The sequence below is a fragment of the Ixodes scapularis genome, unplaced genomic scaffold (genome assembly GCF_016920785.2).
Source record: "Ixodes scapularis isolate PalLabHiFi unplaced genomic scaffold, ASM1692078v2 PGA_scaffold2__306_contigs__length_199485367, whole genome shotgun sequence".
Lineage (NCBI taxonomy): Eukaryota > Metazoa > Arthropoda > Arachnida > Ixodida > Ixodidae > Ixodes > Ixodes scapularis.
Window position 1 is genome coordinate 100,872,957 of NW_024609857.1, and position 9,881 is coordinate 100,882,837.

At 44.4% G+C, this 9,881-nt stretch overlaps 1 protein-coding gene across 1 annotated transcript; it reads left to right on the plus strand.

The window, feature by feature from the left end:
• The first annotated feature begins 917 nt into the window (after positions 1–917).
• On the plus strand, positions 918–9,427 carry LOC115319205. The gene is made up of 5 exons (XM_040503659.1): positions 918–1,080; positions 3,412–3,566; positions 8,230–8,303; positions 8,645–8,722; positions 9,303–9,427. The coding sequence occupies exons 1-5, from the start codon at positions 967–969 to the stop codon at positions 9,425–9,427; spliced, it is 546 nt and encodes a 181-aa protein (XP_040359593.1). The 5' UTR covers positions 918–966.
• The last annotated feature ends 454 nt before the right edge of the window (positions 9,428–9,881 follow it).

The window sequence follows — 9,881 nt, forward strand, 5'->3', positions numbered from 1 at the left end:
AATTTACTTTCGCCAAAATTGATTTTTTTTTCGCCAAAATTGGCGAAAAACGAAAAAAAGGAACGCCGTTCCTTTTTTCGTTCCTGTAAAAATGTAACGCGTTCCCGTTCCAGTTCCACCGATGCAAAATGGAACGGTGGCGTTCCTTCGTTCCTCCTAAAAGGAACGCGTTCCAGGAACGCCGTTCCGTACAACACTGGTATGCGGTGTGCTGGCGAGGACTGCCACGTTTCGCTACCGCCGAGGTTGCGGCCGCCGACGTGCCGCCATGTTCCTCGGGGACAAGAGGACCAGAGGCGGCCGCAGAGCCCTCCCCCCCCCCCCCCCCCCCTACCCCCCATCCGGCAGCGCCTGACACGAGAGCGGCGGCCTAGCGCGCCATCCCGTGAAGCAAGGTCAAATCCCCCCCCCCCCCCCCCCCCTTCCCCTCCCTCCAATGGGAGAGTGAGCATTTCTTTCGTTTCTTTCGCGGTTACAGACGCCGCCCGTTCCGTTCCAAGGGATAGTTAATGCGTTTGCATTAAAAATATCGAACTTTCTAAAAAGTCGATTTTCTAAATTCGGAACTTGTCCGATGAAATCGTGTTGTATTTCTTTTCATAAATATTATTAAAAAATACGAGCGGAAAATCAAGAGAAAGCACAATGTTCCCAAGTCAAATTTCCGGTGGGACTCAAAATTTTTGCTGTTTCGGTTTCCTGTTTGCCTAGTGTTTTTGAAATAAGCGAAATTGCAATCTCCGCTATCACGCGGCTTCATTTTAATTACATTGTAGAACCCGATTGTTGTTCGTGCTTGAAAATAAATCATAATAAAAATTGCCCACGTGCGAAGGTTAAATGTTATAGAGGTGGACATACTGAAGGTTTCTCTCCCGGTTACAATATAAACCCCAGCGCAATGCGCTCTCGCAATCAAACCAGTCTTACAAAGTTAAATTGCAAGTCTTGAAGTCAACTTATATCATGGGACTCACATGGTCTGCCGTAACCCTACTGTTATGCTTGACGTTTTGCAGTGGAAGTCAGTCATGGCCAGAGCTCAATCCTGACCTTCAGCAGTACCAGGACTTAACAAAGGTCAGTATAAGTAGATTGCAGTGCAACAGTGATAAAAGTATGGGATCATATTGGAGTGTATTTTCACATATTTTCTGAGACATTTGCAGTATTAATAATAATTAAAAACAGGCTAAAGAGATTATTAAAACAAAAAAAAAACTTGTAGACGTAACTTCTATCGTATTTTTTCAGTGAATTTGAATATTGCAAGCATTTCACCTGAGCATAAATATAGACGCGAAAACAAGAACAGGAAAAAAACACTGGTTGGGACTTTATACAAGTGTTGGCGGTAACACGTTACGAGCAACGACGTTGCAGGTAACGCGTTATTTTTTTTTTCGGTAACGTTGTAACTTACTCGTTACCTTTTCAAAACTGTAACGGGTAACGTACGCACGTCACTTATTCTGAATAACGTAGTTACGTTACTCGTTACATATTCTTCCAAACACTTAAAGGAATTACACTTTCACTTCTTTCGCGTTTCTAAACGGCAAGCCATAAAAAGTTTGCGTTTTTTTCTTCGTTTTTTTGGCGTTTTTGTGTAAGTATTTAGGCGGAAAGTTAAAAAAAAAAAGATAAGGTAACTAACTATACTCAGCTTCTGGATGGACATTATGTTTCATAAAATATGGTGCTTATACGTATCTGTAACGCCAAACAGTAAAACGAGTGAACTCATAATTAAAAAAAGGTAACGCAAGCATAGCGTGCAGCTCCTTATCACGGGCAGCTCCCTATCTAGTGTGTGTCGGCATCATGAAAACTAGCCCCATAAGGTGCGAGGACCGGGCGTTCGGGTTGAGAATGAACAGGCACTTTTGAGAGCAAGAAACTATACTTCGTTTCAGCTTAGGTCCGAGCGCGGCCTAAGTTATGAGCCGAAGGGCCAATCATATAACGCAAAAAGCGCAGCGTCATGGCGTGTTCTTTGCGCTTTATAGGACTAGCCGGTAGGGCAGCACGCACTGAGAAATGGCGAGTACCGACTGGTCCAACGAGCTTGAGTCTTACCTTAGAGCGGTAAACCGGAACCCAGTGCCTGCAACGAAAATGGCACCCCCCCCCCCCCCCCCCGGTTGCCGCCATCTTGCCTGTTTGCCACATTAGTGATCACGTGACGTGAAGATGGCAGCGCCCAAAGGTGGGCCAGATCAGACTGGACAGATCACGGTCAGGGGCTGCATTCAGTCTGGGGCTGCGTTCCAATCTTACTTGAATGGAGCCGAGTTCGTCCGGCGGATCACGTCACGTGACAAGACAGATACAGCAATTCTGGACGCGGGTGGGTTTTCGAACTCAACGGGTACGAGAACTTCACCCTCCTTGCAGGAGTGAGATAGAAGCTGCGTTCGATTTACTTGCACCTCCTGCACCGGTGCAGAGAAGTGTGGGGCGGTGTACTTCCGGTCGTATCTCAATACCTATACCGGAAGTAGACTGCCCTACACTTTTCTGCACCGTCGCAGGAGGTGCAAGTAAGGCCGTGTTCCAAACTTTACTCGATCTTACTCCAGGGTAAGGGTTTTGTACCCTTGGCGTTCTAAAACCTACCCGCGTCCAGCGTTTTTCAATCTGTGGTGTCACGTGACACGATCCGCCGGAGTAACTCGGATCTATTTGGGTAAGATTTGAAACACAGCCTAAATGGAACGTAGCTTCGATCTCACTCCTGGGTGAAGTTCTCGTACACGTTGCGTTCGAAAACCTACTCGCGTCCAGCGTTGCTGCATCTGTCTCGTCACGTGACTTGATCAGCCGGATTAACTCGGCACCATTCGAGTAAGATTCGAACGCAGCCCCAGAGTGCCCATCTGACCGCGATCTGGCCAATCTGATCTGGCCCACCTCTGGGCGCAACCATCTTAACGTCACGTGATCACTAATGTGGCAAACAGGCAAGATGGCGGCAACCGGGGGGGGGGGGGGTGCTATTTTTGACCGCTGGTTTACCGCTCTAAGTTTACTCAAGCTCGTTGGGCTGGTCCTATCAACTGCAGAAAGCACGCCATGACGTTGTGCCTCTTTCGCTGTTTGATTGGCCTTTCGGCTCATAACATCGGCCGCGCTCGGACCGAAGCTGAAACGAAGTATAGGACCAAATGATAAAAGTGAACGCCCCGGGTAGGAACAAACGCGAATCTTCTAAAATTCCGTGACCGAGCGCTGCTTGTTCGGCCCTGTGCGCGTCAATATGTTAAGTTGTGAAGTATTATTAAACTTTTTTTTTTTTTAAAGTAAGACATGTATATATACTGGTCGTCGTTTCTTTCTAGATTATAAATGTTTGAATGCTTTCGTTAAGTTTAAAGTTCACAAAGTTGCTTCACCTTATTTCCGATCCAGTGCTTCCCTCTTCCGGAGAGTTGGCACACAATCTACAGGAATTATGAGTCTGACCCAGTCTTCGGTGGAACAAGCAAGTGCGTCAAGTACTCGGAAGACGGACCACCCGTAAATGGTGCCTATCCTCTTCGTTTCGATTTCGGAAGCCAGTCTGCGTAAGTAAAACCTATTACTACGATATGTTTCCTATGAATACGCAGCAGGATTGTTACAGCCATCACATCTTATCTTGTGAAGCTGCACAAGCTAAAAAAAAAGTGAATCAGGCACGCAGGAACAGTCTCAATGTAATTTTTAGGTTGCGTAAAAACATGGCACATTTTGAAGAGGGCCCATATCTGGTAGTCCTTGCTTTAGCACTTGGTTACTGTGGATGTTTTTTTCGTAAATTGAAGTTGGCACCTAACTCTCCGGTCGCATAAAGTAGCAGGGGTTGATTCATTCAAGATGCTATCATATTTAAAACAAAAACGAATAGTTTGACGATGGTGACATTTGAGGCACATTTAGATATAACATTGAAAGATGCCAAGCATAAAAACTAAGAATAATTGACTTAATTTAGAAACATAATTGAAGCCGAATACCTCCAGTTACAATTTAGTAATAACGGAACTACAGTAATAGGGGAGTGGACTTATACTTTCAAAACAATAATATTGAAGGTGAGTAAAAGCAATTGAAATATCTGTTTAATTCATAAATAAAAAAATTGCAGCAACTATGTATCCAACGTTTTATGGTACACGCAGGGAAGCATTTGAGGAGCACCCGTTTATAATTGTATAGAAGACATTGAGGAGGTCTTCTACATCTTAATGTCTAATTTTCTTTCGCCTTTTTAAAATAGTTTATATAACACAATCATAGGAATGTCCTTGAGGGTAATGAACTTGAATTCATCTTTTCGTCTGGAAATTGAATTGGTGTAAGGGTGACGTGATTTTAACTTACCCGCTAGATCTAGCGGCAAAATTAAATTAGTTTATACGCCTCGCAAGTGGGCTCATTTTCGTCTTCTGCGCATGAGAAAGGAAGTAGCGGTGACGTCAGAACGCCGAGCCCTGATTGGCTGATCGCGACCCCCTATCTCAACGTCGTCTGCTCCTTTGCAACGTCGTCTACTCGCCACGTCGTCTGCTCGCAACGTCGTCTGCGTCTGTCTTACCTTTTTAGCGACTTTCGGGAGTGCAGGTCTTTACAAGCGAGCTCGACTTCGCCTTTCAGAGGGGGCAGACGAAATAACTCGAGCGGTACATTGTTTTTGTCTAACTAGCAGACGCGCATCAAGGAGGGAAGTCAAAGGACTCACTGGCGAGTTTTGTTTGCTAAGAACCGAGAGTGAGCGTGTTAGTGTCCGCAAGGTCCCTCCCAAATACTTTTTCCCTCCTTTCGTGTGTGGCGAGACTCCTCACTCTTTAACGGCGTCGGCGGGTTGGCGCAGTTAACGTCGTCTGCTTTACGTCTGCTAGTCAAAGCGATGGCTGCTTCACCTTTCCTGCGTCTGTCGGAGATTCACCGCTTTTCCACCGGCGAGAGTCACCGTTGCCTCGGGAAACAAGGAGATAACAAGAGGAAGAAATTGACCTCTTAATATAAAATTGAGGTCAGCGAACAAAGTATAATACGGGAAGGGTTCACAAGGATCGCGCGGGCATATTCCATTCAGCACGCCAGCCGGTCGTGGGCAGACGGTCGCCGAGTCGCGGAGTGCCTGCTAGGCCTAATCCGAGCTGGCTTGGTCGCGTTCGGTGGAATCGTGGCCGTTGGCTTTTCCCGGGTGTTTGTGGATCCAGCGTTCTTGTCCGTCGTGGTCTGTTTCAAGTACTTATTACTTTTTTCTTGCTGCTTGAAGTCGGGACGCGTAAGAAGCGCACGTAGAAAAATAAACGTCCGTGGGTCGTCGCGACCGCGACGCTGTCGGCCATGCTGATTTGATCGCAAGAAGTGCGTAAGACAACTTCGGAGCTGTCGTAGGATTTCGTCGTAACCTGCGCAAAACTTACGAAAATCTCGTTTCGTGAATAAGAATTTGTTCTTAAACTGTGTCTTACGCGCATTTTTGGCGTAAGATCGTTTCGTGAATCTGGCCTCTGCACTTCCGAAAGTCGCAGGAACGGTGACACAGACGCAGACCACGTTCGAGCAGACGACGTTGCCAAGGAGCAGACGACGCTCAGAAAGGGGGTCGCGATCAGCCAATCAGGGCTCGGCGTTCTAACGTCACCGCTACCCCCTGCGCAAGAAGCAGACGAACTTGCCCTCCGCATAGTTCACGTGACGCCAAGTCAAGCGACATCGATTTCCCCGAGAAATTTAAAGGGGATACTAAATTGGTGTTTAAGCCTCGTGACAGGTTTCGGGTTATCAAATGTTTACTAAGTTTAGCGAGAAAAGTGAATTCTTGTTTAGGTGGCGTAACGTCAATTTCCCCTGCTAAATCTAGCAGGAAATGGATGGACACATGCACGAAAAGTCAAACGGACGGACAAACAAAGTTTTGGAATTCGGGGTTGTGGGGGGCTCTATTACAAACCATTTCATGCTTTCAGAATTCTAACAAGTGAAGTTATATATTTTTTTTTACATGGAGGCCTTTTACAATACTTGTGGTTTTTTTAATGCACCCCATCGAACACTAACCTCAAGTAATTCTACCGCTAATTATGAAAGGTGTATTTAAACTTTGCGACTGTTAAAACAAAATCGGGGAATCCATATTAATGAGGTATTTGCAGGGGAGTTAGCACAGCGGGACATAATAGGGAGTTAATCGTTTCAATAAGTCGGTTATTACCTAATATACGTTGGTTACGTTTTCAGTTATTAAATGAAAATCACAGGTTTCCTATTAGAAGCTCGTTGGGCGTCATCGAAAACCCAAAATATGTTAGTTTTGGAGAGACTTGGAACACGTGCGAAGCGCGGTGGTATTTTAATGTTACCACTCAAGCAGCATGCGAAAGACTGGTAAAGTGAAAAGACGCCGGTGCGGTTTTTCCGTCTCTTATCTGCATCTTCGCCCCGCCAGCCTTGCGCCTATTCCAGGAGTGGTAACTTTAGCGAACTATTGCGCTCCTCACGCGCTCAATGCTTTTCTAAAATTTACTGATATAATGGATTTCAATGACGCTCAGCTAGCTTTATTTTTGTTTGAAAACGCCAATTTGTTTTCTCTAATTAAAGTTTATTAACATATTTTTTTAATTATCCAACAGATCCTGACAATTATCCTCTACATTGCCTCACCCAGGCCGTATGATTGAGGATATAAACTGTGTTAGTGAACGTTTCCCGAATGTTTTCAAACTTTTAACTCATAAAAAACACCCTATATACTCAGTACTGGAGTTCTAAACGTAGTGTTTTTATGTTCCACTATACCTGCGCGTATTGGTTTACAGGAAACAGAGTCCCTAAGCTTTGTCATTTTATAGGCTCCTTGTTTTCGAATCTTCTACTTCTTCTTCAAGGTGCCGCACTAGAAAACTTAGTAGGACATTGCCTGGGACGCAGTGTGGCTCAGTAAACGATATAAAAAAGAAGCTTTGACATTAAAACGTCTAACAGGAAGGGGTGCATGTACGGAAACTTGTGCAGCAAGGAAAATGTGTAACGGAAAGTGCATAGCGCAAACTTACAACAAACGATATTGTAAACTATGTATAAAAAAACACTTGACAAAAGGAGGACACTGGTGTGTTCCCACTAAATTAAAGGGTTCCTGTTTCTAGATCACACTATCCGATGTTAGACAAAGTCAAGCACCGTAAAAGGAGTCGGATGTCCGCGTGCGACTTCACAAATGTCCGCGTCTATGCACCACTGTTCCCGAGCTGCCCGAATGCACGGGACCTTCCCCTCTAGATTATTATATTAACTCTATGGTCGGCGCTCGGGGAGGCGGTCTTCCTTCGCAGTGCCGTGAATTGTAAGCCGATCCAGGAGGCAGTACTACCCCCTTCGGTCGGCTCGAGGGGAGGCGTGGGACCACATCGCCACTGAAACGCTACGATATATTTCCTATTTCTCCTACCATCGTCCTACAATCAGTCGGATGTGTCCATCGATGAGTTTAGTCTTAAAATACCAAATGCAACTCGCGTTTCGACCTGCACTTGTTTTCGACTGCCTGTGTGACTTTTGATTGAATACGCCCGCGTTCTTTCTTGACGTGTGTCTCGTTCGGTGTCTTGCGTATCATCAGGTGACAAGTAATATAAGCTTACCTCATATTTAAATATTTGATATGTTCCAGCGATCGCGCGACTAGCAAAAAAATTTGTTCGCTTTTATAGTTGTGTTTAATTCCGTTAAATAGTTTCCATCAAAATGAAATATTTACATTCGATCCTTGAGTTTCATTTCACTAGACTCGGCACGCAGACGTTGTCAAACCAAAAACATGCGGCCGTGTCGTACACACAGCCCACAGCTTGCTTTAATAAAGTTTGTGGGATTTCCCTTGCTGCTACCCGTCTCGGAGAATGACACAGCACACCGGTTCAACAACTCATAAACATTTAATGGCCGCTATCGCCTTCGCCGCGATCCCAGCAGCCCCCGCGCATCCGCTGCGACGGCCTTTTATCAGCGGCGGAGCGCCGCTCGCGTGGCCAGTTGCCCTTGTCCCCCTCGTGGTCAAGATGACCACTCATGATTGTCGGAGGGGCAGCCTGGGCCAACCGCTTGGAATCGCCATGTTGCCCAGAAGTTGGATCAAATACATTAGCTCTAGAAACTCAAGCAAAGCATACATTTTTCTTCGAAGTATATCGTTTTTATACATAATAGTTTCTTCTCACATTTTTCACCCAGTACGGCAAGCGCGACCCTTGAGTCGGCTCCTGGATATACGGGCAAAAACTTACTGAGCCTTACTCCTGCAGGTGGTAAGTGTTACTGAAATGTCCCCATCTCGAATTTCTTCGAATTATTTTAAATTCGTTTTTTTTCGTAATTGAGCCAATCTAAAGTTAGATAAGTTGGTTACTTAACTTTTTAACACAGCGCGGATAACAAATTATGAATTCACTCGCGGATAGCTCTGGAGCTTACCGAAATGTCTAGTGTATGAAGTAATAAGGCACCAGTTGTTTCTAAAACTGTGTACACTATCTAACTCTTGACGAATTTTGAGTGTAATGTTTTTTTAATTATCTATTGATATAAAACAGCAATATACCAGAAATCTGTCACTAAACTGACGCAATGTTTGCTTACATATTTGCAGGAAGTTCAACACTGAAGGTATACGCCGCATATGTGGAGTGCGAGCAGTGCGCCGTTCTTAGGAACACCTACGTCAGCGGTAAGAACCGTTTCATAACGAAGAGTATAATTTGAGTGTTTCAAGTCCCAACAGTCAATATAGGGACACGAACTCTCAACAGTTGCAGTTCTTTTTTTTCAAATTTGTGATTTTGTGTTAGCTTTTATGTTCGTTTCTCTAAGGTATTACCCCATGTCTTTTCGATTTTAGTGGGGGTTTAAAAATTGTATAATCCCTAGGCACAGCCTCCGCTAACAGTAAAGAACACTGCCCTAAAACAAGTGAAAGCTTTGAAGATAAAAGATATACCTTTGTGTGCTATTTCCAACTCCCAATCTCCTAATGAGTGACATACGGGTAACGAGTTTCACAGATGCTAGCTTGAACCTCCTCATTCCCGTATTTTTGCTCCTACATACTTCAGATTACGTCACCCTTCTAAGACAGGACTATAGGCCGCAAATTCATTTCTTCTTGTGTTTGGTCCTATCCTGTCGTAAATAAAAGCCCGGGACACATATCTGGCAGAGTACTCTTTTTTTCCAGAGGCATTAGGTTGTATGTGCTGATAATGTATGTACAGATGAAAGCAATTATCTAAGCTACTTGAATCTTGCAGATACGGCGTGTGCTCTACTTGTGCCTGAGTCTGAGTTGAACAAGAACACCACCTGCTGTGATTTTATTTTTGACCTGCTTTGTGGTACAACGCAGAAGTACTACATCTACGATGCAAGTTGCTAGCTGTGCAAGCTAAGCTTGCTACTCTCGCCTTACGAGAATGTAGTGAAACCGTTACTGGGAAGTTAAAGACCTCGTGGTGGTAGTGTGGGAATAAAATGTTTGTTTCATTTCAGTATATGACTGAATAAATCTAAGTGCCTTTTTTATCCGCAGTAACATTGTCACGGAAAAAGCGTATATCTCATTGGTTGGTTATGTAAAGGTGGATAATATGAATTATGGGAAACAAGGAGTGCGCCTCCAAGTAGATCTTAAAATATTAAGATAGGTTTTCATTGGTATGTTATACCAATTGAAAACTAAAAACTTTTAAAACACGGCTACAAAAGCGATCGTGCCGCATAAAAAAATTTACGCAACTCTTACGTCACTGTATCCTGGAAAAATAACTCTAAGCTTTTCGTTTGGCTGCCATATTTTTTCATATAATGAAGAGTTTCTCCTGGACCTCTTT

Bases quoted from the DNA above. Each gene is read 5' to 3' on its own strand.
- LOC115319205 (XM_040503659.1), top strand. From the start codon at position 967: ATGGGACTCACATGGTCTGCCGTAACCCTACTGTTATGCTTGACGTTT. The intron at 3,567-8,229 runs GTAAGTAAAACC...TTTTTCACCCAG, and splicing joins GATTTCGGAAGCCAGTCTGC to TACGGCAAGCGCGACCCTTG. The intron at 8,723-9,302 runs GTAAGAACCGTT...TGAATCTTGCAG, and splicing joins TAGGAACACCTACGTCAGCG to ATACGGCGTGTGCTCTACTT.